Source organism: Anopheles bellator, chromosome 2 (genome assembly GCF_943735745.2).
Source record: "Anopheles bellator chromosome 2, idAnoBellAS_SP24_06.2, whole genome shotgun sequence".
In the NCBI taxonomy this organism is placed as follows: domain Eukaryota; kingdom Metazoa; phylum Arthropoda; class Insecta; order Diptera; family Culicidae; genus Anopheles; species Anopheles bellator.
Genome location: NC_071286.1, coordinates 25,914,799 through 25,940,378, shown reverse-complemented (window position 1 = coordinate 25,940,378; position 25,580 = coordinate 25,914,799). Strand labels below are relative to the sequence as shown.

Genomic DNA, 25,580 nt, shown 5'->3' with positions numbered 1-25,580 from the left:
CGGTTTCGTTTGCGCTGGCACCATCACGCCCAATGGCGTCCGTTGGCCGGGCGGACACATGACTGGTGGGTAACATAATATCCCGTCAGCGAGTGGCGCAAGGTCAAGTGCTGTTTTCTTTAACACTAAGTGCGCGTTCTTCAGATTTTTGCCAGCGTAGTGTACAGATTTCGAACCGAACGCGTGCAGTTTCTATTATTTCACTTACAACACGAGCACCTAGCACCGAGTGTGGTCGTATGCACACGGTCACGGTCGTCCGAACCTTTCTCCATGGTTTTCCGGTTGCCCTCGGCCAGGGTCAGAGGCACCGAGATTAAGCCGTCGTGACAGACGGCCCCGCCAGCTGGATGGTGAAATAGTCACCATCCAAAAACAGCTCCCCGAGGGTCCCATGGTTTCCTTGCCCTTGAGGGGTGATCGCTTCCCATCTTCACCGTGGCGATCAAGGGTAACGACATTTTTTCCCGTAAATAAACCAAACCAGACACAAATGGTCTGTGGCCTGGCGTTACAGAAAAGTATCATCATCCCCGCCTAATTGGATTTAGTGGCCGACTAGCATATTGTGAAAATGGCGACGCGTTAATTCATAGAATCATTTTAGTAACGTGGGAGAAAAGGCATGAATTGGCCTTTCTGTGTTGACGATGGAGACACTCTTGCCACGCACAGGACCCCCCACTAATACGGTTGTGAACCGTGTGGTTCTGAGTGGGTGCCCGAACCCTGCGCGGATTCAGAAATATAAAGTTCACAAATTTTTCAATACGCTATAAATATATCACACTAACTGCTCCACACACCGAAACCTCTCGCGTGGACCCTACAGCTTCCTTTTCCCCCTCCTCCTGCGGGAGTGGACTGTAGTGGGCGGTGCGACGGCCACCCGAAATGGTGAGCCTATAACGTGCAGTGATTATTGCTCCCATTACACTTTTTTTTCCTCCTCCGACTTCTATCATCACTTTTCCGACACGGGCCACTGGCCTGCGGGTGGATTACTGGCCCGACACTGTTATTTATCCATTTGTTTGCTTTCTTAGCACTGTGCTGCGCTGCTCAATTTCATCGTCGTTATTGGACGCAGTATGGGGGGGTCTGCTATGAGTGTCGATCGCCGACGATGGCGGGGATCCCGCCAGATCCCTGTGGCGGTCGAGTTTTGATACTTCATAATTTATGTCGGATATCTGGTGGCCTTTGGGTGCGTCCGATTGAAATTTTCATCGATGAAATCACGTGGGAACGGCTATATAATGGTTCGCCGAAACGATGGACGTCGCGGAGCGGTGAAGCACACAGCGGCTGGCAACCAGTACGCCAGATGCAGAAAATATGTTCCATTTCCATACGTATCGCTAGTGGTGTCCAACGCTCCCAGCGATCAGCCATTGCGTACACCTCTACCTACCGCACAGATCACCAACACACCGCGCAAGCGGTCACGTGCCGCTCGGTGCCGATTGACCGTTTCCGGAGATCTCTCGCCACGGAACCGAAGCACACAAATCCGACCAGGGAGGCCGGTCTGGTTCCGCCAAGAGATTTCCAACCCACGGTCGGAAAATTTTGGGCGCACACTTTTTGCTTCGCAAGTTTGATCACGCGCGATTCAGCCGTGCGTGTCCGAGGAAAACCAAACACGAAGCACCGGCGGCGGCAAACTCCGAACGCGACCAACTCCCGCTATGTACTGGCTCGGGGAGCGCACAATAAGGCCCACAGACCGGACGGTGTGAAAAATAGACCACGCAAGTGCGGACGGCGAAGACGGATCCGCGAAGATCATTCGTCTTCCGCCGTCGACGTGTGCAGCACGCACTGAACATTCGGCCCCACGGGGTATGCAACGAGCGATTAGGAACTAAATTTACCCAACTCTCGAGTTTCGATTTCTCTCGCTCTCTCGTTCTCGTCACGCTAGTTGTTTCTCGCGCTAGACTAGAGTGCGCAACCTAAACTAAACTGTTTGGCCAAAACATTTGCGACCACACCAACGATCACCTGTATTGCAGCACGTTGAAAAATACAGCACAGCATTCAAATTCTCCATATAATTTATTCAAACCAATAGATATTCTGTAAAACAGTTTGCCTCCATTCATTATAACACAAACTGGAACTTAATGGCGTAGCAGAATATCAGACTTCGTCGGGTCTTGTATCCTCCGGTTTTGTGACAGCTTCAGTCGCCTGTTTAGTCGTACCCTACGCTTGATGCATCTTCTGGTAGTGTTTCCTCAGTTCCCAGCGTTGGACAAATTTCTTCTCACAGCACTCACATTCGAACGGCCGTTCGCCCGTGTGGTGTTTGCGCACATGGACTTGTAGCTTGTAGTTGCGCTGGTAAACTTTGCTGCAGTACTTGCACACGAAACTGTCGAGGTTCTCGTGCTTCAACTGATGTACCTTCCGGTCGCTGTAGGTTTGGAAACCTTTGTCACAATACTTGCACTTGATCGGCCGACTTCCGGAGTGCACGAGACGATGCTGTTGCAAATGCGGCTTCGTTTTGAAGCGATTCGGGCAGATATCGCACGAAAACGGACGCTCGTCGCTATGTGTCGTTTGCAAGTGCGCAAGCATATCGGTCTTACGGAAAAACTGTTTATCGCAAACCGAGCACTGGAACTGCTTTTCGCGATGCATTACCTGGTGACAGAGCAGCGTCGGTTGGGTGAAGAAAGCTTTCTGGCATACATTGCACACGTACGAACGCGTTCTAATGTGAGTCGATTTTTCGTGGTTCAGCACGGCGCTTCGACTGTGAAATCGGGCCTCACATAGTTTGCACGCGTACTTTTTCACTCGGTACGGATACGATTGGTGTTTGAAAAGTGCAGCATGGGTGAGGAAGCGCTTGTAGCATACGTCGCACTCATACGGAAGCACGTGTTTACTGAAGCGCTCTTTTTTATGCACCTTTTCCGAATGTTGCCAAAGATCGTCCTTGCTGGCAAACACCACATCCGGGCAATTGCAGCACATCACCTCTGAATGCCCAGGAAGTTTGCTTTCGATTGATGGTTTTGATTGCTCTATCGATTCAAACTCGGCATTTTCGGTCCCATTTTCGACATTTTCGGTGCCTTCACACGGTGTATCTTCATCAATCAAGTATTCTTCTTCTGAAAGCACTTCTTCTTTAGTAAAACCGCTTTCCAGCTTCTGCTGTTCCTTTACCGTGCAACCCATTAGAGGTTCGATTTTAATTTCCTTCGTAAACCGTCGTTGTTCTGTGACCATTTCATCAGCAATCCTGGTAGTGGAAGACTTCTCCTCGTCTTCCAGTAAGTAGTTTGAACCAATAGTTTCCTCCTCATCCTCTATCTCGTCTTCTTCCGGCGGGTGATCGGAATACTCCAGCACGTCCACTTCTTCAATAGCCTCCGAGGCGAAACTAATGCTGCAATATACACACGCTTTAACGCCTTTTATTCATCGACTGAGTTTGGTGTGTGCTTACCTTTGTTGTTCTTGTGTAGGCAGCGATCGAAGTTGTCTGTCGGATAGAAGAAATTTCGAGCGAAGTTTGTACGATTCCGCTAGCCCATCGGCGCACTGCTGGCAAATATAGCGCGGTAAGTCGCATTCCCGCGAAACACGGATTCCGGTTAGACAAGTGAACATTTTCTCGAGGGGTACCTCCTCAATCGCCACGTTAAAAGACAGCAAAACGTCCGGATCCTTCCGCATGCACCCTCGGCAGACACTCATGGTTGGTGAACAGATAAAACAGTTTAGCAAAATAGCGAAAATACTCAATCAACCATTTCGGTTACAAACTTTCAGCGGACAGATTGTTTAGAAAAATATTGCGTTTTGACAGCTCTCTTCTGACAGCTTAAACAGAGAAATGTCAAAATATGATTCGAAAACGACAGTTACATCATTTTGAATTCCGAGGTTTATTTCTGTTATTTTGGTTGATCAAATTCATCCAATGCACGGCTTAAAAAACGCTAAAATCCATTCAGTCCTTATTAAAGCAATCATGCGATTTTTCGAGTGTACAGGAAACAGTTTATTATCAACTAAAGTTTTGCAGTTCTAATAATATAATTCTTAGTTTTTCACTGCTGCCGAACGTTGTTTCGTTTAAAAATTGTTTTCTGAGTGTTGTATCATGATGCCCGCCATAATGAAGCAACCAAGTTAACATCACCACATTATTGTCGTATAGAATATTCTTCGCTATCAATCGATCGTGGTATCGTTTAAGCAGTGCCAAGTTTAGCTGATAGAACTGATCGTCTTTCAAAGCTTCAGTGTAGGTCTGTGACACATTCTTGCTGTGGTGTAAACTTCTTAAAACTTTGATTTGTATGTTGAGGAACGAATCATTTGAAAGTCGTTCCACTTTTTGTCGACACTCTTCTACATACTTTGAGAATTCAGATTTGCCGTGCAATTTTGCCAGTGTTACAATATCGATTTCGCTTCCATCGTTTAATGTTACGTTGTTCTGCCGGAGAGGTAAGTTGCATTTAGCAGTTGTAACAAATTCATTATATGAGGATCCTGCTGATATCGATAGAGCCGATTTTTGATACATGTGCATTAGGTCTTTGAAGTCTTCCTTTGTGTAGTGAACCCGATAAAACTCTTGGATAATTGGTAAACACAGCGCACCGTCCTTGGTGTTTAGAATCCTCAGGGCAATACGTGATACCGGGTTTCCTTTCGTTAAACCGACGAAAAAATGCCACTTTTCGGCGATTGTTTCCTTCGTGTTCCAGATGCCTTTAAGATGTTCCTCCACTGATTCATACTGTGAGTTGGTGCGACACACATCGATGAGAGTTTTCAACACTTTGGCCACCATAAGTGTGCTTTCTATATCCATCAGATTAACTGGTGCCATTAGTTTATCCAAAATAGCGTCGATGTCGTGAGCAAAAGGTTCCAGCAAAGGTAAAGGTTGTAATTCACTGTCCATCTTCGAGCTGCAATTTTTGTAAACACTTCCTCTAAACGTTACCTTTTGTGTTGACAGCTGCCAGTTCCAATGTTTGGTAACGCATGTAACGCTAGCGATACCGAACTGATTCGCAGCCGACAGGTATCAAAACAAAGCAAATTTTGTTTACGTGCAGTTTGTAGAAATGTGAGCCAGTTTTTCTGGAGACCTTAGTATTTCAGCTTAAAAATCGTATATCAAATTACAATATGGACTCGGCGTTATGTCGCCTTTGCCTAAGCACTGACGGTGTGGACTACAGTTCAGTTTACGATGAACATGGTTCGGAAACGATCGCTAAAATCATTACTTATTGCGTGGGAATTAAGGTGAGTAAGTTGTTCAATTCCCGCCTTTCGACGAAAATCATGTTGATCTTCTACGTTTTTATTGTAGTTTCGGCGCAACGATGGCATCACGCAAGCTATTTGCGATTGCTGTCGAATGGAGATTTTGAATTTCAACAACGTTCGGAAACGATGCATCGCTTCCGATCAGATATTGCGAGACGATCGTCGAAAAAACCGAACGGCCTTTGGTTCCAAGTTTACTGCTCACACAAAAGTTAAATCGGACATAAACGATGATGAGCGAAATCTCGGACCGGCAGGAGAACTTGAAACTGATACGAACGACACACCAACGCCGTCGATTGTAGAAACTATCGATGAACGAGTTGTAAATGCTACGCCTGAAATCAACGTAGAACAAGATGTCGTGCATGAAGCACAAGAAACTAAGACGATCGACGAGCTTGAGTCATTAACAGAGCGTACAACGTCTCCCACCAGGCGAACCAGAAAAAAGTGTAAAGTTAGAAGGACAACGAAGAAAATCTTAAGTGCAATCGCAACCGAAAACACCGATGAACCTGGATTTGTTTGCTGCGGATGTTCGGCAGTTCAGTTCAGCAGCCAACAAGAGCTGGAAGAACATCTTTTCGAAAACCACAGGAAATATCGCATCTTAGACAACTTCATACGACCTTTCGAGTGCGATATGTGCTTCAAACGCTTTTTGACGGAAAAGCTTCTTGTGCAGCACAAAACACGTTCATATCGGAAACGTCGTTTCGTGTGCACGTCGTGCGGCCTAGCTTACCTTACCAACAACGGATTGAAACGCCACGAGAAGGTGTGCAATGTGGAGGAAAAAAACTTCTCCTGCGAGGTGTGTGGTAAACGTTTCCTGCAAACGGTCACACTGGCGAGTCACCGGAAGCTGCACCAGCAGGAGAAAACGTTCTCGTGCTCCGTATGCGGGAAAACGTTTCGGAAAAAGTTCGAAATAACCATTCATATGGTAACGCACACTGAAGAGCAACCTTACCCGTGCGATCTTTGTCCGGCCAGATTCAAACGCCACCAAGCATTGAAGAATCATCAGAAGCATCACGTGAACTCTCGGCCGTACAAGTGCGACCTGTGCGAAGAGTCGTTCAATAGTTTTGCCGCCCGAAAGTTCCACCGCCTAACGGTGCACGAAGGGTTGGATCCGTTCCGGTGCGACCAGTGCGGCGTTAGCTTTGGCCGCAGATTACGGTTAACCCAACACATGAAGCGCGTACATGGCGTCACTGATTGAAAAATAAATTGTTATGAAGAAAATTCAGTATTAATTTTTTGTTAATATTTAACAGTTAACAAAATGATAATTCACAAAATACTCTGAAAAAGAACATCTCGAAAATGCTGTAAAAGAGAAGGATGTTTTCTGTGCTTTAAGCATTCAAGCTTTGTTGGAAATGTGTTTGTAATTCTGTGGCCCTCTGACTCCGGTGACATAGGATATAGATTTGGTATTCATTTCGGAAGTAGAATTACGCAATCAGTGTGCTTGTGTATTGTTTTCCTTATCACACATTGAAAAAAATGAAAAAAAATCTCTGCTTACAACTAAAGAGATTAACCATATTATTTTCAATAATGGCAATGTAGAGACAATGTGACTTACATTAAAAGCGAAATGACTTGATTTACATTTTAAACTCGTTCACAATTTTTTCCTTGGTAAAAATATTTTAACGACAGGCGTAGACAGGTATTTTATCGTTATTACTGCCTGTCCAAAGAACTGTAGAGCGAGAAACAGGACAGTTCAAATTGTAGTTTAAAATCGTGAGAAAATCTTGACTTAGGGGTTTGAACATGGTTTGCGCCGAAGCGTAAACGTTTAAAATAATGAATAATGAATGAAAGGGGAACAAATGCATTATTTCGATTGATACAATCCGTCCGTTTTTGGTGTGGGGGGGAATCACGGAGCATCTGGCATCTTCAAGTTGCATCACTACAAAAGGACGGAACAGCCTGCCTCTGCGCGATTTCGCCGATCGACTTCAAGAGGTCACTAGCATAAATATCGTACAGAGGCCGTATGAGGTAATCAATGAAGCAGCTACCGGATTGAGGAGCACCCGTTTGGCACCCGGTGGCGAATCTTCCAAGGAAAACCAGCTCCGGCTCCGATGGGAGGATAAAACATTGCGAAAATCTTTCTCGTGCTTATATAAATACATAACATCGGGCCCGTCCAAGTCACGTTGTATGCGGCGTGTTGCGGCCGGAGCCATTTACTATAGCCGTTAGCCGCCGCTTAGCGGAGGCCATCATCCGACACCCACCGCACATTCGGGCGGAGTCACAGGCATTTCACGCAGTAACGGCCGGTGCTCTTTCTCGCTAGTTCGCTCAACGGTCACATTGCATCCGTCGTGTTTTCTGCGTTGTCCCCCGTACTTTCTGGCCCATTTACCTACGCCACGGGGGACGGATGGCCACCGAACTGCGTTACGCTGTGCTCAGTTCGACGCAAACCTCATCAGTTCGCTCGGCTACTTCGAATGGTTCGGACGGAAGTTGTTGCAGTCGCCACGTCCGGCGTCCGGTTAGAAGTGTTAAAAATTAAGAGCATTGCACTGCAAAGGAAGCAGGTGATCCCCCATATTCAATGACACAGTGTTGAACAACGACTGCAATGTTTGAGTTTTCATTTTTGTTATAGTGCACACGATGTTGGAAAAAGTGGGAACCATAAAATCGTTAGAAAATCTGAAACGGTGAAACGGTTCAAACGATTCAACACATTTCTGATTCTCTCACTTCAAAACATGTTTTGGTGTCGAACAGTGTACGTAACAATGAGCTCCAGTGTTGCATTTGGTGCATTTGGTCATCCGTGAAGCATTAGAAGCGAGCCCAAATTCGGTTGTGATATTAGGCAAGTCAATATGCCACAACGTCTAGTAAATGTTTGAATTACATTTTGGAGTTCTCACAGTTTCAGGTGGCAATAATTCTTGTGGCTCTGAAATTATTATTATAAGAAAGTAAACCCAACAACAACTGAAAGTCTACAAAAAGTGTGATTTGAAATGCTCTACACGCGAACACTACCCGACATGTGCCCTGTGCCCAGTTGGCAATTGTTCCTGAATGATTCTCGAAGGTTTCCACCGTCGTGAGCTGTTCCTCTATCCCTCCATCATCATCTGCCAGTGGCTCATAAATACGGCGAATGGTTGCGCAACACCAGAACAGTGTTCGTTGGGGGAGGGCCGGCCTACAACCTAGGCGCCCCGAAACCCCAACAGCGAAGCCACAAAAGTAGTAACGGTTTGTGCGTTGGTGTAAGGACGCCAGTTTTCAGTTCTTCTCCCATTCAAGTGATTTAGTGGAACAAGTCTTTCGTCTGGCGGACTGTTGAAAAAAGGTTCACTTTCCTGACGGCCGGTAGTGACTTCAATTTTTCCTTGGTGAGCTTCCTCACCGTGCGCTTCTATTTGAACAGCGATAACAGATCGCTCTGCTGCTGCATCGATGAAAGGTGTTTGTGTCTCGGTAGTAGGGTTGAGTAATTGAAGTAAGTTTCTGTGGAGAGTACAGTGCAACTAGTGCGGCGCATCGAACCACCACTAATTCAACCAAGCCGCGAGAACTTGGTGACTGACGCGCGATTTAAGCGCCAGCTATCCAGTGCAGTTGCAACGACCGTTGCTTCACACATAGAACGATCGTTTTGCAGTATCAGCAGCGTGAACGCATAGACTCAATCGCGCTTACGCCGCTCGATGTCGCAAATACAAAAGCGTATCGTTTGGTGGCGGTGTATCTGTGACTAGCTCGCGCAAACACAACGCACGCCCATACGCCTCGACTGCAGTTCTAGTCGGTTGCATCAACCTTTATTTGATTTCCCTATGATTCTATCCAGTGCTGAAACGTGTATCGGTATCGTAAAGTGCAAATGTACCTAGATTCGTAGTGTCGACTGGCGAAGAGGCGTGAAGTGATCCAAACATTTCTAAGTTGAAACAGTGTTTTGTGCTACCGATAAAAACAAGGTTGTTAATCCGTAATTAAACCCACTGCACACTCCCGAAATGGGAGAGTGAGGTTGATCCGTGAGTTTCTCCGAAAGGTGAGGTGAGTGAAAATTGGTTCCACACAATGACCTAGACACCAGTTTTCAAATCTGGCATAATGAGAATGTTGCGCTGTGTTTTACTCCATCCCGACGTAGTGTGGCCATGGGCATGACGAAGCAAATGTCCGGCGTTGGCCACTATACCCACGGCTCGTCCGGCGAGCCCACCGAAATGAACTCGTTGGCCACTGGTAGTGGCAATGCGGATAAGCAGCATCAGTCATCCTCTAATTCCACGCAGCAGCAACAGCAAAACCGCTTTGTCCAAGGTAACGGAGACGGTAAAGGTCAGCGGTCACAGCATCTGCACCGATCGCAACATTCCCGTCAGCATCATCTCCAACAGTCGACAAAGCTGCGGGAGAAACACACCGTGCACTGGTTCCGCAAGGGTCTTCGCCTGCACGACAATCCTGCGTTGCGCGAAGGAGTCCGTGATGCCAGCAGCTTCCGGTGCGTCTTCGTCATTGATCCCTGGTTTGCCGGAAGCTCAAACGTGGGCATCAATAAGTGGAGGTAAGTGTCCCGTCGCTAACAAAGATTTTCGATAGGAATTCTGGACTGGCTACCGTCGCTGGCACATTGTGGCATCAATCAGCTCAATGCGTAATAGACCTTCTAGTGATCGCGACGTTGCCACCCATTCACTGAGGGTTATGCAATACACAGTGGGGTTCACTGCAATTTATCCACTCGTCAATATCATCACTATCGTGCCCACGTTACAAACACAACGGGACGGTGCCCGGTTTTTGTGCCCATCCCACGCTGTCCGCCCAACGCCGTAATATCCGCCGATGCCAATCGCTAATTGCTACACCGATGGCTTCGACATCAGATTTCCCGATTTCAGCCCCAGCATAATGCAACATTCCGCGACCTTCGAGATAAACGGGAAGCAGAAAATACAAACACTGTTACTACAAAAATGGCAACGTAGGCAACATCCCGGCGGTTGGCATGTGTCGGTGAACAGCAGCAGAGGAGGAAGTTTAATAGCTGCACCTCACTGTAGTTTTTTTCCCTTTCGTTTCGTATCAGTTTTCCTTTCAACAACCATGTCAAAGTTATGCACCCGAGAGATCTCCCGCAACGATATCGATATCGATGTGGATCGATTTACATTGATAGTCTACAGGGCTATTAACTTGACTTGTCGGATTCACTGCCTATATACTTTTACTAATTTGTTGGGTTTAATGCAATATGACCAGTCGATGCACGTCATTGCATTCGCTCTAAAGTTTCATGATACGATGAGGTAATCGAGTAATCAAAACGATGGCGACCGTTCCTGTTGGACGTTGCATAAATGCGCAACTCAAGTTGTGTAAAACGAGTGGCTGTACAGAGAACCAACGACCGTTATCAGCTGTTGGTAAAGTCCTCGGTACGCCACATACAGACAAATCCAAACGTAGGACTGGAGCATTGGGTGTGTTGGTGGCTCAAGATACAGATTTTTATTGTGCAAAAGGGTCACGGTTAAGTGACGCGTTTGCATACATTGTTTTGCTAACGTATTGTAGTCGTGTACGGTCACTACCTGTGTCGAACTGGACTGTAAGGTAATTTTTGTTTTAGAGTCAATTTAGGAGTTTTTTAAGGACTTGATGATATTTTACAAGAAAAGAGACATTATGAGGACCGAAAAAAACTATCCCGTCTGAGGTTGCAATTCGGAAAAATTGCAATATTGCCCAGACCCGGCCGATGAATAGTGACAACTGGTGCGGTATGGTCCTTCCGTGTCGTTCCGATTGCAATCACGTGGCAGACAATGTGAGCACCGCCAGGCGCCCATAGCACGAGGTTACGTATTCAGCACCCTCCCGCAACGTGCCAAGCCCTTGGCTAGCCGTGAGCTCGTCTAGCATAGCGTTCGGTTCCCACCCACGGCTAGTCGGCGTGCGTCAGTGCCGCCTTCCGCGCTGACATCGACCCTCTATGATGCGGCTCAGCCGCACAGCTTCCATCTGATTTGGTGCCCACTCTGGCACACAGCGAAACCATACTGAACTGCCATTAAAGTGGGGCAAAAGTGCTTGGCTCAGTTCAGCCGCGATTGGAGTTTTCTTCAGAAACTTCCGGTGCTCCTGCAGCTTAAAGAATCAGGTTACGTAAAGGTTTTTGACGCAAAACACGTAGCAGGTTCGTGAACTAGCTTTAAACGCCTCATGCTGTGCGAACAATCTGCCGTCTAAACTATGAACTCGATAGTTGTTATTTAAATCTAAAATTAGGATTATTCGCTGTAAGCCCTGATTGCTGGCACCGTAACACGATGTCTATAAAATGGAAACTGGTCGATCCCCGTACAGCACGGATTCGAGGGCAACGGAATGTTGGAATGTTGTTGCCTTCGGCCCTCACGATGGGCGACTTTCGCTTCGCAAGGTTACCTGATGCCTCATTTTTCCCAACCTTATTCTCCTCCGTGTCCTGCAGGTTCTTGCTGCAGTGCTTGGACGATCTGGATCGCAACCTTCGCAAGCTCAATTCGCGCCTCTTCGTCATACGTGGCCAGCCGGCGGACGCACTGCCGAAGCTGTTCAAGGAATGGGGCACAACGTGCCTGACGTTCGAGGAGGACCCCGAACCGTTTGGTCGGGTCCGCGATCACAATATTTCCGCGATGTGCAAGGAGCTCGGCATCGAGGTCATCTCGGCTGCATCGCACACACTGTACAATTTGGAAAGGTAGGTCTCAACCGACGTGTAATTTTGTTGATTGCGTTAACATTGGGTTTCCGTTGCTCCTTAGAATCATCGAAAAGAATGGCGGTAAAGCGCCACTCACCTACCACCAGTTCCAGGCCATTATCGCGTCGATGGACGCACCGCCACAGCCGGAAACGATGATCACACTGGACGCCATCGGTTCGGCCAGTACGCCCCTGTACGATGACCACGACGACAAGTACGGTGTGCCGACGCTCGAGGAGCTTGGCTTCGAAACGGAGGCGCTACGGCCACCGGTGTGGATCGGCGGCGAAACGGAAGCCCTGGCACGGCTCGAACGCCACCTCGAGCGGAAAGCGTGGGTCGCCTCGTTTGGGCGCCCAAAGATGACCCCCCAATCGCTGCTGGCTAGCCAGACGGGTCTGTCGCCGTACCTGCGCTTCGGATGTCTCAGCACCCGGCTGTTCTACTATCAGCTGACCGATCTGTACAAGAAGATCAAGAAAGCTTGCCCGCCGCTCTCGCTCCACGGCCAGCTGCTGTGGCGCGAATTTTTCTACTGCGCCGCCACCAAGAACCCCACCTTCGACAAGATGGCCGGCAATCCGATCTGCGTGCAGATACCGTGGGATCGTAACTCGGAAGCGCTGGCCAAGTGGGCCAGCGGGCAGACAGGGTTCCCGTGGATCGATGCGATCATGACGCAGCTACGCGAGGAAGGCTGGATCCACCACCTGGCGCGCCATGCCGTCGCCTGCTTCCTGACGCGGGGCGACCTGTGGATCTCGTGGGAGGAGGGCATGAAGGTGTTCGAGGAGCTGCTGCTCGACGCCGACTGGTCCGTCAATGCCGGCATGTGGATGTGGCTGTCGTGCTCGTCCTTTTTCCAGCAGTTCTTCCACTGCTACTGTCCGGTGAAGTTCGGGCGGAAGGCGGACCCGAACGGAGACTACATTCGTCGGTATCTTCCGGTGCTGAAGGTAATGCGTCTGTGCAGCGCACGCCCAATAGTTACGACTAATCGACTAATCGCTCTATTTGCAGAACTTCCCCACTCGCTTCATCCACGAACCGTGGAACGCGCCGGAGAATGTGCAGCGGGCGGCCAAGTGTCTCATCGGCAAGGACTACCCGCTGCCAATGGTGAACCACGCGATCGCCAGTCGGGCCAACATGGAGCGCATCAAGCAGGTTTATCAGCACCTGGCCAAGTACCGGAGCCCCGGTACGTGTTACGAGGGTGAGGGAGTCGACAAGGGTGGCTCGGCGATTGCCGGCGTGATGACTGCGGCCAAGATGCAGCACATGAATGCGAGCAGCATGAACGATAGTCCCAGTCCGACCACCATACTGACGAGTGTCAACAGCTCGGGGAACTACATGTGCCGCAGCAATCCGTCCGCACAAAGTGACCCCCATGCAAAGGTGCTGACCTATCATCCGTCGGCGATCGGTGGCGGTCGCCTGGGAACGGATGGTCGGCCGTGTCCTGCAGGAGGTGCTAGTGGGGGGCCTGGCCGAGACGATGTGACGGACACCGGTGGAGCCGATGGCATAGAAAGCAAGGGACGTTCACTGACGATACAAGAATCGGGCCCACCACAGCAACAGCAGCAACAACAAGCGCCGCGTCATCCTCTACGCGATGCCAGGTCCTCGGATCCGGACCAGGAATCGTACGCTAATCTTGCCGGGCCCAATTACGCCGTGCTCAAATCCGACGCGCTCGGGACGATGATCAGAGAGGCAAACCTGGGTGGTGGTCGCTTCTCGAACCTGCAAGACCAGCTGAGTAATAGCCTGATGTCGCTCGAGTGTGACGTTATGGCCACGAAGCTCGAGCCGAACAACTACGAGTACGAGCGCAATCAGAACATGTACAACAGCCAGTTCAAGGTGGAGTACAGTGACAACTTCAACTCCGGGTACGGCCTGCGTAATGCCGTGTTTTACGGCCGCAAGCGAGAGGACGAACAGGATAACGAGGCTCACGAAGATGAAGGTACCGGTGGTCATGACGAAAACGACGAGGATCGGCCAGCGACCATTGCTCTGTCTGGTGAGCCACAGACCTCCGTGCGCTCGCAAGCCCAGTTTGCGTCGGGAGAATCCAAAGTCAAGCAAGAAACTTCCTTACAGTCGACGTTGTTTCGCGAACCAAAGCACCTCAAGGAGGCGCAGCGTCGGCGGGCAGAGCAGCAGAAACAGCCACAGGAACGCAAACCACACCGGCCGTCAGAGTGCACCGAGAAGGGTCCACGTCCTGTAAATCCTTCGCCACATTCCATGCACACTGATTCTAGTTACGACACAGACAGCCATCCAATGATGACCGAGTTCCCGCAGCAGCATCAGCAACGAACGTCATTGCTCCAGAACGACCAGCCGATGCAGCAATCGCCAGGATTGCAGGATAAGGACGAGAAGCTGGACTGTGCCGACTAGAGATGGTCCAGAGGCTATTCCGGAGTGAAGCTCGCGCCGGTGTGGTGATGGTGAATGAAGATGTAGCACCGAGTGTAGTTGAAACGGTAAAACCTTCAGAGTTTTTAAATGAATTTCACATAAAATGTATTCTTGTTGTAAACCAATTCACCAAATAAATTTCAGTAGTATTCATTAGTCAGTGTTCGAGTGGCTGTGGTTTGATTTATTACGATGATATCAATTATGTCCGAATGCAAATGCAAATCAGATCGAGAGATGAGTTGTAGACAATTAAACTTCGGACTAGATTTAAGACGACGACGAAGATTTTGAATGGCCACAATATTCTTAATGGGCGAAGGCTATCGATGAAATGAATAATTCAATCGTACGATCATTACCCGGCACGAAAACCACTGAACGGGCCTCGGCTGTTCAAGCGATTTCTTCTATGGCTCGAGTATCAGCGTCCATCGAGATCTTCGTTCTTCGTCCCGTTTAGAAGAGTGACAAAAGTAGAATGTTGAATTACAACTTTCAAAGATGCGAGAAAAACGCAGAGTAATCGCAACAGGATTGGGAATTTGTCGTACAAAGGGGGAAATATTAATTGTTGATTATGTTATGGTTATAGTATTGTTCGATAGTATATGAAATAAAGCTCCAACTTTACTGCAACTCTACTGCAGATTTGTTTGCTTTGTAGTCAAAAGTCCACTTTCTTCTGTCGACTCACGACTCACATGTTCCGAGTCTCCATGAACCGCGTGGGCTACCGCATGAACGATCCTCCCAATCATTGAAGAGCATTTGCCCGGGTCCAACCCAACGGCCATTGAGAAGGTCACACCGTCGAAGGTCAGGTGAATTTCGGTGTGTTTTTCCCACTCAATAACTACTGAAGCAGTGGTCGGCTGAGCAAACACTTAACCGGGAAGAAGTTAAGCTCGATGGGTCAATACATTATTCATTCGAACTCAAGCGTACCACCGAAATATCCAACATAAAGGGGGGCCTTCGCCAGCCGGAGTCGGAGTGGGTGAAGCGTCAGGAAACTCTATGACCCTTCGGTAAATCTTTTGCGTCAGCGCAGTAGCCGAGCATGTAGTCTCTAAGCAAGACTGGATGCTTTGGAAGTGTTCGAAATCGGTTAACAACCCGGAGGTCCCCATGTTTGCTGTCAAAAGAGGTTGATGGTTACGTGGTGTAACAACCATGGCACCAGTGAAACAGCTCCAAGTTTAGCGATGACCTTGTCGAACGGTTAAATGCACATCGAAACCGCCGTGGCCGTAGCAGGCAGTGTCGATATCAATGTCAAGAACGATGGATTTTCTGCCGTTCTCGGCAGGATGATAAATCGCTTTGGCTGCAGCGTTCATAACGTCGCGAATAGAGAAACTTGTTCTTAATGAGCTAGTTAGTTCCGCAATCCGCGGTCATCGTTCGGAGTGCATCCCAGCTTTACACGTAGCTGCTTCCAACATCTGAACCCGTCTCGCCAATCTTAGTGTCCTTGTAACAGGATGGGCTACCGAACGGAAAGGCGTCATGCTATCCTTTAGGTCATACACGCGACAAGCGATCAAGATTACCTTCAAGTGCATGCGGCACGGGCCAACTGTACTTACATTTCCGCAAATTTTTTCACATCGTTATACAGCGCTAATTGCCGTTACGGAATGAGGCTACTGCCAGCCCGCCCGTGCAGGAAGCAACTGCTAGACGTCGGTTTCCCGCCAAACCTAGGATAGTGGAATGCCTATCAGCGGTCGGTTTGCCTCGAGAGGCGAAGCTCAGGGGAGAGAAGTAGACAGTAGTGGTGGTAGTAGTAGTGGCCGTAGTACAGTAATGTACAAGTTCAATGTCCAGCAGCCAATGGGTCAGTTCGTTCATTGGCTCGTGAATTCCGGTCTATTTGGATCTCGCTGAACGAATACAAGGTGTACCGGATGGGTTCTCCCCTCCACTTCAAGCGGTGCCGGTGCTGACCAGTTTGGAAGCCGCGATCGTTACGGACACGCGGGGTGATCCACTCACCTCCGCCCGAGATGACAACAACCGACAACCGTGCAGGAGGGAGAAGGCCAAAACCTCGCACAGCGGCTTACGGACCGGTCTGTTCCCCGGCATGGTACCCTTTCGGTTCGTTTGCCGGCCCATCTTGCGTGTGGTTCGCAAGCCACGAAGGCACGAAGGCGAAAATGTTGCTGTCTGCCGCCGTGTAGTGGTAGCCACACGAAATGCGAAACGAACATACGTGGAACAGTGGCGGAGCAAAAACAACAACGTTGATGCCTACCGGTCTGCCCAAGGAGCAGCTTCCGCCCGCTTTCGTGGTGGTAGTACCCGTTTGTTTCGCGATACTTTTTCCCACCCCCGGGTGCCCCCGATGTTCTGACGAATCGGCTCCTATTTCAGAATCGACCAAGTTCTGATATAAGACCGGCGCGCTCGCTCTTTCTGCGTTCCAGTTCGAGTCGTACGTTCGGTGTGCTCCATTGCCCTTCCCGCCGTTGCCGTTGCACGGGCCGTGATTATCCGGAAAAAGGATTAGTGTCGCTCAGGCCGCCGCAGCCCTTCTGTGCGTTTCGGTGTTTGCGTGCTAGACGACCGCGGTCCTCCAGAGGCGTTCATCATGAAAGCCCAAATTGCAGCACTACTCATCGTGGCTGTCACCGTCGGTCACGCCGCCAAGTTCCGTAAGTATCGAGTGTAGCACCGTAAAATGCAAACGCGCCGGATGCGTCAGCAACCGAACCGAGCAACCGAACGATTCGTTCTGTAATATTTATGCCCAAAAAGAGTGTGTCTGTTGATGAAGCTAATTTAGAGCTCAATATTTGATCTCGTGGTGACGTCCGCATGCGCAATGTGTCCTCTCCCGATTTGGTGTGCGATGAGTAAGCGAGTAATTTGCGTTTATTGTTTACATTTATTGCTACTTGAAGTTGAGATATTTGGCACCTGGAATTCGGCGCACCGATTGTGGGTTTTTCTCATTTTCGCGTTATTCGGCGGGCCGATCCGACGAGTACCGCCCAGCTGTCGAACGGGGTGTTCTATAAACTAATTTTCCTTTCGTTTGGATAAACAATGTTCAAACGTTTGTTGCGGCAAATTGCGAAGGCACCGGCACTACTGAAATATTCGTTTATTATTAACCGCGACGTAGATCGCCGACAAAACCTTTATGTTCCGTTGACGCCGTACTTCATGGTCTGACAAACGAACAAAATAACGCCTTCGTGAACGTTTTTGTGAAATTATAGTAATTTATTTCAGCGATATAGAGCTTGTATTGGCTTATTTTTAAATTCAAGCGCACGCACTGTCAGGAGTTGAACTTCCGTCGTTTGCATTGGGACCTATCATTCGGTGCGACATAAACGACTGTACTACATACAAACATTTTTGAGAAACTTACGACTCAATGTATGTGATCGATAGTACATTAGATTACGTGGAAAACGTAAAAAGTGATAATCAACCATGGTTAGCATAAAATGATAAAATGATGATCAGTAACAAAAATTCGGGTATAGTGAAGAGTTACTGTTTCATAGTGTCCAGCCGATCATTAGCCATTGCGTGTTGGAAACGAGATAATCTCTCTTTCAAAGCAACACCTACAGGCCGACAGGATCCGTACACGCGCCACAGCCTTCAGGGCGGTGTTCTCGGGCAATTTGAATAATACAGTGCCCATTAGCGCTAACCGGTCATTGTTTTTCTGTTCCCCAACGATCATAACCTAACGTTCGAACTGGTACGTTCCCAGTGCCATCACCTCCTCCGCAGCGGCTCAACATTAGGCTCGTTAGCGATGGCGACCGCTGGGGTATAAGATGCATGATTTAAATGCACCCGCCGAGGGGCTGCATACGGGAACAGTGTCATTAGTTTGAGTTTTTTTTTCGCGCGATTGTTTTATTACTGCATGAGCTCTGCGGGTTTATTTCGTTGTTTGTGTTCGGAACTGAACAAATTTTATTGGTGCACTATCAATGGTCGAACCGTACCGGGTCGTGCCGACAACATTCAACACTTTAAATAATAATATTCAATCTCCCGTCTACAGCCGATTCCTTTTCGCGCTGCGGTCAAGAGGATGGCAAATGTCTGCTCGCTGCCATCACGGCCACGTTCCGGAGCTTTTACAAGGGCGTGCCAGAGATCGGACTTGTCCCGCTCGATCCGCTGCGCATCGACAAAATGGACATCGTTCAGGGCGACGGACCGATCAATATCGAGCTCAACTTCCGGAAGGTAGATCTTGTCGGATTCCGGGAGGCGCAGATCAAAAAAGCAAGGTAACGGTGCAAACGACCGTCATTACGTGATTGTTTATTTCATTGGCCAAATCGTACCTTGCTTACAGTGGATTCACTGCCAACCCAACAAAGATGGAGCTAAATCTGCTTGTTCCGGTTGCCTCACTGATCGGCGGCTACAAGATCAACGGCAAGGTGTTGATCCTTCCAATCCAAGGGCAAGGATCCAGCAACATGACAATGGGTAAGTTCGAACCATCGTTTTATTGTAACTGCGAGAAAGCTAGGTAAAGAGATAAAGAACTCTGGAGGAAGGTACACGCCAAGAAGTAAAAAGACGCATTTAACTAATTCACATATTCCATGCTCCCCGCAGTTAATTGTGACATTACCCTGAAGTGGGTCGGCAAGCTAGTCGACAAGAATGGAAAGCAATTCTTCCAGGTCGATAAGTCCAAGGCCAACTTTGACACGTCACGGTTCTATATGGACTTCACGAACTTGTTCAACGGCGATAAGGCGCTTGGCGACAATATGAACGTGTTCTTGAACGAAAACTGGCAGGACATCCTGAAGGAACTGAAGCCCGCTATCGCTGCCGCCTTCACCAAGATATTCGAAGCCGTCGTCTCGAACGTCTTCAATAAGGTGCCGTACAGCGAACTGTATCTCGCATAAAGCCACAGATGTGCCGTGACCGAGTATTGTTTATTATAGTAAAACCAAACTGTTACAAATTTCGTTTTACGTCAATTGTTGTCCCATTTCCAATGTTGGTAGTGAGTAATTCTTCGCACCGCCGAAATAAAAAAACCATCCGGTAAATGCACGCACTATGAAGCATTCTTTAAATGGCTAATAAAAGCCATCCTGAGAAAATCTTTGCTGCTTAATTTCTCGAATGGCTGGCCCTGAAAGCATTAAACGCAAGATGGACCTTAAGCTTGCAGTTTACGTCTGGCGTACCTTTTATACGAGGCTACGAGGTAAACGGTCGGAAATCGTCGATTTTTTTTTCATCTTAGCACAAACGCAGGAAAAAATGCTAATAAAGGCTAATGACGCAAAGCAATGCCACAACTGTAATAAATTATCAAAGATAAGCAGCCTAATTGCTTCCTTTGGGGCTAGAGAGCAAATCAACCCGGCTAGTGCGAAGCCTTGTGCGAAATAGCTTTTTACAAATTGCTGCGCTTTTGCTTACACATTTCCAGATGTTGTTATTTCAATTCAAATTGTTTTCAAACTGTGCAGATAGTATATATTTTGAAAGCGCCCCAATCTTCCGACGGCTATGATTATTTGCGTCAAACGAAAGATGAATATAATGTTTTTGGTGGTTTTTTATCCATCCATTCCTCCTATTTTTATTCTTCCACCAAGGTGTAGAATAACAAACCTGTTAAATTAACTGCTTCTCTTTGCTTTGAACCTTATCCACGCGCAAGTTCTTTCAAACGATAGAACATTCGGTACAAACTGCACACAGTGCAACGTGTTTGTATTATTAAGTGAAACCGAATGTTGATATGTTTTTTAAATGTTCCTAACGGGCTGGGTAGTTTGTAAACATTGGGGATGAAATTAAGCTACATTAATTGCTAATGTAATTCCCTATCGCCGGGATCAATAGGGTTCGTAAAGAGGATATTCAGCAGAACCTGCTTCGAAGCAAGCGATCATCACCAGACTCTTAACTGAAGGGTTTTTTTTTCAGAAAGTGGCCGACATCCTATGATCGTGCCGCGAGCAAGCCGCATGACGTGTAAGTCACGCGCCCCGGAATGGGCGGTTTATTGCCTACCGCTGGCAGGGTTTTGCTTTTCCCTTACTACCGGCTTCTCCCCGATAATCACTGTTATCCGAACGATGGGGGGAATCGGTTACGGATCAACCATTTAGTATCCATCACCGGCCCGCCTGGAACGTGTGCTTCTGGCCTTTTCCGACTGATCCAGTTCGATCACGTAGCCTATTTCCCATCGTGCCCGTCCAATGGAGAAGGAAAAACACACTGTGCGCGCTGACTAAGCAACAGGTTGTGGACAGTCAATGCTATGATTGTTATATAAACGTATAAGCGCAAAGGATACATTTTAATTGATAAGATAGAATTTTCAAAGATTTTTGCTATTTTTAAAGAACTTTGGAACTGTGTTGTATTTGAATTTTTGTTATTTTGCACTGAGTTATTCGTGTATGACTGTATGAAATTGTTCCATTGTCGTCATAACCGCTGAACCGGGTACAGGTCTTTAGTATCAAATCCTTAAACCTCTATTGGTGCTAACACCTGCCCAATCATGCCTGCTTCGGGGTTAAATGTGCATCCATCGAGGTATTAGATTACCACCGATCAATTCTGGCGAGTTCAACACTTATACGGGAGGTTGCAAAGGGGATATTTTTTTATAACATCTCCACAAAGATCGCCGTGATCCCCACAGAGACTGCCGAGAAAGGAGAGGGCGAAATGGTCGTCTGTGGCGCGTCACAAGCAGTAAAGATCACCGCAACCTGTTCCGCCGGCTATGACGTAGAAAGGTGACTGCTGTTAATGGCAGTGTAAGAACCGTTCCCTGGGCTGAATGTGAAACGGTGACCCACCCCCTGCTGGCAAAACATATATAAGAGTCCCGATTAGCAAGTTCTAGGTTCATTCTGCCTTTCGCACAGTTAGCGCTCACTGAAACCTTTATTCAGTGCTTCTTCTACAGTTTGTGATATCGGCTAGTGACGTGCTCCTTTCCTATTGTTTAGCTCCGGATTTGATCGTAACAGTTCTACTTGCTCCCAAAATGAGTGCTGTGCTTCTAGTTTCTACCTTCATTGCCCTTGTTTCACTGGGAAACGCGGTGAAATTGCGTACGTATTCATTGCAGTTGCCTTCAAAGAAATCATTTTGCAGTGCAGCAGTTAGAAAGAGTTTTTGAAACAAAAACTTGCAGACTACGGCTGATGAAATTTTTACACTCGTGTGTGATAGTGGAGCGTCCGTTCCAAATTTTCGAATGAAACTAAAAGTCCTTTCTTTTTCTATCGGTCGAACTCGGTCACAAAAAATCGCGAAAGCTGGAATGTGCCTTAAAAAAGAAACTCAACGTGGTGATGCTGCCAGGCCAATGGCCGCTCTCGGCCAATTATAAGGTTTATCACCTGTTCGTCAATCCACGCCTGAAAACGATAGTGGTTGTAATGCGGATGCTGATCTTGACCTTCTTTACGAAACCGGATTGAGGGATCCTCTTCCGGGACGCGATGAGCATGTGCTTGAGACGAAAAGTGTGTCAACCATAAAATTAACACCGTAACCGAGCAGTTCTTTTTTACATCGTCTTCACTTGTGCTTGCTCATCTGGCGACTAAAAGCAGAAACAATGATTCTGTGAAAAAACCCAAACTACTCACTATTAATCTTTATCTTTGAAGCTTCTGCATTCACGCGATGCAATCCGGCTGATGAGCAGTGCATAATACAAGCCATAAGCAACACGTTCCAAAAATATACAACAGGGCTACCACAGTTGGGGCTAGCTTCTCTGGATCCGCTGCGCATCGACGAAATGGACATAGTGCAGGGTGAAGGTCCTGTCAATATTGAGCTGAACTTCAAAAATGTTGATATCATCGGCTTTAAGGATGTGATCGTCAAAAAGGCCAAGTATGAACCACCTAGCTGGAGGGATCAATGCAATAGATAGTTGAACTATACATTTCATTGCAGAGGGTTTACCGCAAATCCGAACGTAATGGAGATCAATTTGGAAGTACCTCTTGCATCACTCGTAGGCGACTATAAAATAAAGGGCAAAGTGCTCATACTTCCCATCCAGGGAGAAGGCGTCAGCAACTTGACCATGGGTAATGCTGCAGACCCGTGAACTCGGTAAATGGTTGAAAACTAACTCACCCGTTGTCGGCTTTCTTTTCGTTGCTAGCCAATTGCAACTTTGTCATGAAGTGGAATGGAGCCCTCCAGAAACGGTCCGATGGAAAAGAATACTATCAAATGAACAAAATCAAGGCCACGCTAGATACTACACGCTTCTACACAGAACTCACGAATTTGTTCAACGGCGATAAGGCACTAGGCGAAAATATGAACATGTTCCTGAATGAAAACTGGCAAGACATCCTGAAGGAACTGAAGCCCGCCATCATTAGCTCCTTTGCCAAAGTATTCCGTGCGATTATAACCAATGTTTTTGATAATGTTCCTTATAACGAGCTCTTTTTACCATGAATAAGTAAAACGTACACAGAAAACTAATCATTTATAAACCAAAAAACCGTTACCTGTTTGTTGTTTGATGGCACTAATCGGTCCAAAGCGCGCATTCTGGGCATGGCATGATTGAAATTAAATTTGGGACAGTATTCCCATCTGCATTAACGACTGAATCCCATGGTAACATAATAAATAGATTGCAAATAAAATCTCTAAATAAGTAGGTAAACACTGCGCGTTTTTCTGAAACCAAGTTTGTTGGAAATTGTAAAGCTAAATGAGAAAAAGCGTAAAACGGAAAATGTTTGAGAGTCACCCTGTAACTACCTAACTAGCCGCCGATCGCCGCTCTCGTTAATAAGCCGCCGTAGCGTTGCAAACGGCGCTGTCAGTTGGCGTTTGACAGCTCCCGATTTGCAGTGAACGGGCTGCTTTGCTGTTTCTGCAAAGAAGCTATGAAGTGCAAGCAAAGTCGTACATTAATGCGAATTTCTTTGGTCATTTTCATAGTTTCGCGCTTTGCATGCGCGTCGTCAACGCAAGAAAGCAACGAGGAGGAAACCCTCATTGAAGGTACGCAACAGTTGTCGGAACAATTGGAGTGACACGCGAATGCGGCACCTCGAAGCAAACCGCAGCGACCGGCCGAAAAAGGAACGAAATATCAAGAACACTCACCGACGATGCCGTTTGAATACTTTCAGACTTTTTCGTGTGCCGTACCTGTGGAAGTGATATTAGTGTAGCCAACCTACTTTTCGACAAGTACAGCCCACTAGCCCTGAGCGCCACCAACCACACGCTGACGGAGGGCAGATCCGTTCTGATCCAAGAAGTCCAGAACTCGCGCGGCTTTCGCTACACAATCTTTCTCGTCAAACAAGCTTCCTGCCAAAAAATAACAGCGGTACGTTGCGCCTCGCTTTCCCCACCGCCCATCAATCACAGGCATTTTTAATGGTATTTGCTGATTTCTACCCCTTCAGCAACGCTGGATTCATAAATCAAGCTGGTTTCCCGGGTATGCTTGGAAGTTTTGCATGTGCCCCAAGTGTCGGATGCTAGTCGGGTTTATGTTCGAACCAATCGACAGTGCCACCATTGAGCAAAATTTCCCATCCGGCGAAGGCTTTTACGCTCTCATCTATCACAGCATCATCACAGAAGGATGTGAGTTCTAATTTCATATGTTTGCACGCTGTTCACACTGTAATTGATGCTTACCTATCTTTCTCCACTTTCTTAGACGTCAATTCTTTGCTAATGAAAGAAAAGGTATTACGGGAAAACTAAAAACACCTACATTACTGCCACTAACCTGAGCAACCATGGTGGATCCGAAAAGGCACATCAATAAACTTTCCCCCGAGGAGCAAGCCTTCCTCGATGAGTGTGAGAATGAGTTTACGAACCGGTTCACAGACCTGGATGAGACGTTCGTGGAATACTGCAAGCGACCAACCCAACCTCCGCCAATAGTTACCGAATGGAACAATCGTCGAGGCGGGGGCGGGCATTGGCGTCGTGGAGGCGAACGCGACCATAGAGACGATCGGTCCTTCAACGACAGGGGAAGAGGAAGATATGACTCCTATTCGCGCTATACAGATACGAGAGAAGGGCGTCAAAGACATAGAGCTAAACCCTCCGATTATCCTAGAAACCATACTCCCAACAATCGGTACGGTCGAGATAGCACTAAGGCACCGTCTTCGAACTACAGATCCCATGACCGGACTGACGATCGTGGCAGCAACCGTTGATATTCGCTATCAACTCGTTGTTCGTGATAGCGCCACTGATTTCCAAGGCAGCGGCGCTTGGAACGTATTCGTCTCCTGTGTTCGTCCTTTTCAGCAGATTCTTTACAAAATGTAAATAAATATTTGTAAATAAACGCTGAACAAACAACAAACTGAGTTTAAACAAAGCGCCGAAACTAAAGCCATTTCGAGCACCTCATCATCTTCAGGCTTTAGACTTAACGCGTAGGGCCCTATCGCTCAGATTTAAATTTCTAAATTGGCATCGGCCTGATCTATCGCTTCTTGTGAAGCCCAGCAAAATCATCACCGAGTCTTCCCGCGCAGAAATTCACTTGCGCCGGTGGCAATCGTGCGTTCTCACAGCTCACGATCACGCACTCACATCGCACGGTGAGTGCCGTGCACGAATGCAAATGTGTGCGGGACACGGTTAAACAGAGGGCAATCACATATGTGACGAGTGAGTGCTGCCAAAGTGCACGGATGAATGTTTCGTTAGTGTTGAGTTCTGGATCGGTTGACTTATCGATACTTTTCGCCCCGCAGTGAACGGTTGGCTTTGGTCCGGGTTTGACGATAATTGTCGGGAAACCATCGGTAGAGTGCGTCGTTTGAACGTTAGAGCGGTATCGGAGTGGCGTTAGCTGGCTGGATAATCGCTTTTTTGGACCCGCAGAAATTGTGATGCATATTCGATAAGGTTTGGCATGCACGTGTGTGGGTAAGCAGAGCGCGTTGTGAAGGGTTTTCGGACTATGCGTTACAACGGAACGGTGAGAGTGAACCAGTTCAGAACACGATGGAAGTTCTGCGCA

At 47.7% G+C, this 25,580-nt stretch overlaps 6 protein-coding genes across 9 annotated transcripts; 5 read left to right on the top strand and 1 right to left on the bottom strand.

Annotated features, from left to right (window-relative positions):
- Positions 1–2,141: 2,141 nt before the first annotated feature.
- Positions 2,142–3,772, bottom strand: LOC131210345 (zinc finger protein 271-like). Its single transcript, XM_058203577.1, has 2 exons — positions 3,470–3,772; positions 2,142–3,409 (listed from the first exon to the last, which is right to left on the bottom strand). Exons 1-2 carry the CDS (start codon positions 3,718–3,720, stop codon positions 2,212–2,214), a joined length of 1,449 nt encoding a protein of 482 aa, XP_058059560.1. The 5' UTR covers positions 3,721–3,772; the 3' UTR covers positions 2,142–2,211.
- Positions 3,773–5,172: 1,400 nt separating this feature from the next.
- Positions 5,173–6,547, top strand: LOC131207260 (zinc finger protein 480-like). Its single transcript, XM_058199870.1, has 2 exons — positions 5,173–5,292; positions 5,360–6,547. The coding sequence occupies exons 1-2, from the start codon at positions 5,173–5,175 to the stop codon at positions 6,545–6,547; spliced, it is 1,308 nt and encodes a 435-aa protein (XP_058055853.1).
- Positions 6,548–7,800: 1,253 nt separating this feature from the next.
- On the top strand, positions 7,801–14,690 carry LOC131210170 (cryptochrome-1-like). Of its 4 annotated transcripts, none has more exons than XM_058203380.1 (6): positions 7,801–7,895; positions 9,176–9,382; positions 9,485–9,904; positions 11,837–12,088; positions 12,153–13,050; positions 13,115–14,690. In XM_058203380.1, the coding sequence occupies exons 3-6, from the start codon at positions 9,492–9,494 to the stop codon at positions 14,513–14,515; spliced, it is 2,964 nt and encodes a 987-aa protein (XP_058059363.1). In that variant the 5' UTR covers positions 7,801–7,895; positions 9,176–9,382; positions 9,485–9,491; the 3' UTR covers positions 14,516–14,690. The 4 variants fall into 4 exon arrangements, with proteins under 4 accessions (XP_058059363.1, XP_058059360.1, XP_058059361.1 ...); XM_058203377.1 differs by having other exon boundaries at positions 9,176–9,387; XM_058203378.1 differs by having other exon boundaries at positions 9,176–9,904.
- Positions 14,691–16,976: 2,286 nt separating this feature from the next.
- LOC131211354 (protein takeout-like) lies at positions 16,977–19,512 on the top strand. The gene is made up of 4 exons (XM_058204784.1): positions 16,977–17,199; positions 18,579–18,810; positions 18,879–19,015; positions 19,148–19,512. The coding sequence occupies exons 1-4, from the start codon at positions 17,136–17,138 to the stop codon at positions 19,447–19,449; spliced, it is 735 nt and encodes a 244-aa protein (XP_058060767.1). The 5' UTR covers positions 16,977–17,135; the 3' UTR covers positions 19,450–19,512.
- Positions 19,513–21,447: 1,935 nt separating this feature from the next.
- On the top strand, positions 21,448–23,206 carry LOC131211353 (protein takeout-like). Its single transcript, XM_058204783.1, has 4 exons — positions 21,448–21,636; positions 22,201–22,432; positions 22,496–22,632; positions 22,710–23,206. Exons 1-4 carry the CDS (start codon positions 21,570–21,572, stop codon positions 23,012–23,014), a joined length of 741 nt encoding a protein of 246 aa, XP_058060766.1. The 5' UTR covers positions 21,448–21,569; the 3' UTR covers positions 23,015–23,206.
- A 203-nt stretch (positions 23,207–23,409) lies between these two features.
- Positions 23,410–24,423, top strand: LOC131210409 (uncharacterized). The gene is made up of 4 exons (XM_058203651.1): positions 23,410–23,572; positions 23,704–23,906; positions 23,986–24,169; positions 24,246–24,423. The coding sequence occupies exons 1-4, from the start codon at positions 23,455–23,457 to the stop codon at positions 24,290–24,292; spliced, it is 552 nt and encodes a 183-aa protein (XP_058059634.1). The 5' UTR covers positions 23,410–23,454; the 3' UTR covers positions 24,293–24,423.
- The last annotated feature ends 1,157 nt before the right edge of the window (positions 24,424–25,580 follow it).

Bases quoted from the DNA above. Each gene is read 5' to 3' on its own strand.
- LOC131211353 (XM_058204783.1), top strand. From the start codon at position 21,570: ATGAGTGCTGTGCTTCTAGTTTCTACCTTCATTGCCCTTGTTTCACTG. The intron at 22,433-22,495 runs GTATGAACCACC...ATTTCATTGCAG, and splicing joins GTGATCGTCAAAAAGGCCAA to AGGGTTTACCGCAAATCCGA. The intron at 22,633-22,709 runs GTAATGCTGCAG...TTTCGTTGCTAG, and splicing joins CGTCAGCAACTTGACCATGG to CCAATTGCAACTTTGTCATG.
- LOC131211354 (XM_058204784.1), top strand. From the start codon at position 17,136: ATGAAAGCCCAAATTGCAGCACTACTCATCGTGGCTGTCACCGTCGGT. The intron at 18,811-18,878 runs GTAACGGTGCAA...CCTTGCTTACAG, and splicing joins GCGCAGATCAAAAAAGCAAG to TGGATTCACTGCCAACCCAA. The intron at 19,016-19,147 runs GTAAGTTCGAAC...TGCTCCCCGCAG, and splicing joins ATCCAGCAACATGACAATGG to TTAATTGTGACATTACCCTG.
- LOC131207260 (XM_058199870.1), top strand. From the start codon at position 5,173: ATGGACTCGGCGTTATGTCGCCTTTGCCTAAGCACTGACGGTGTGGAC. The intron at 5,293-5,359 runs GTGAGTAAGTTG...TTTTTATTGTAG, and splicing joins CTTATTGCGTGGGAATTAAG to TTTCGGCGCAACGATGGCAT.
- LOC131210345 (XM_058203577.1), bottom strand. From the start codon at position 3,720: ATGAGTGTCTGCCGAGGGTGCATGCGGAAGGATCCGGACGTTTTGCTG. The intron at 3,410-3,469 runs GTAAGCACACAC...TGTATATTGCAG, and splicing joins CCTACACAAGAACAACAAAG to CATTAGTTTCGCCTCGGAGG.
- LOC131210170 (XM_058203380.1), top strand. From the start codon at position 9,492: ATGGGCATGACGAAGCAAATGTCCGGCGTTGGCCACTATACCCACGGC. The intron at 12,089-12,152 runs GTAGGTCTCAAC...GTTGCTCCTTAG, and splicing joins ACACTGTACAATTTGGAAAG to AATCATCGAAAAGAATGGCG. The intron at 13,051-13,114 runs GTAATGCGTCTG...CTCTATTTGCAG, and splicing joins GGTATCTTCCGGTGCTGAAG to AACTTCCCCACTCGCTTCAT.
- LOC131210409 (XM_058203651.1), top strand. From the start codon at position 23,455: ATGAAGTGCAAGCAAAGTCGTACATTAATGCGAATTTCTTTGGTCATT. The intron at 23,573-23,703 runs GTACGCAACAGT...GAATACTTTCAG, and splicing joins GGAGGAAACCCTCATTGAAG to ACTTTTTCGTGTGCCGTACC. The intron at 23,907-23,985 runs GTACGTTGCGCC...CTACCCCTTCAG, and splicing joins CCTGCCAAAAAATAACAGCG to CAACGCTGGATTCATAAATC.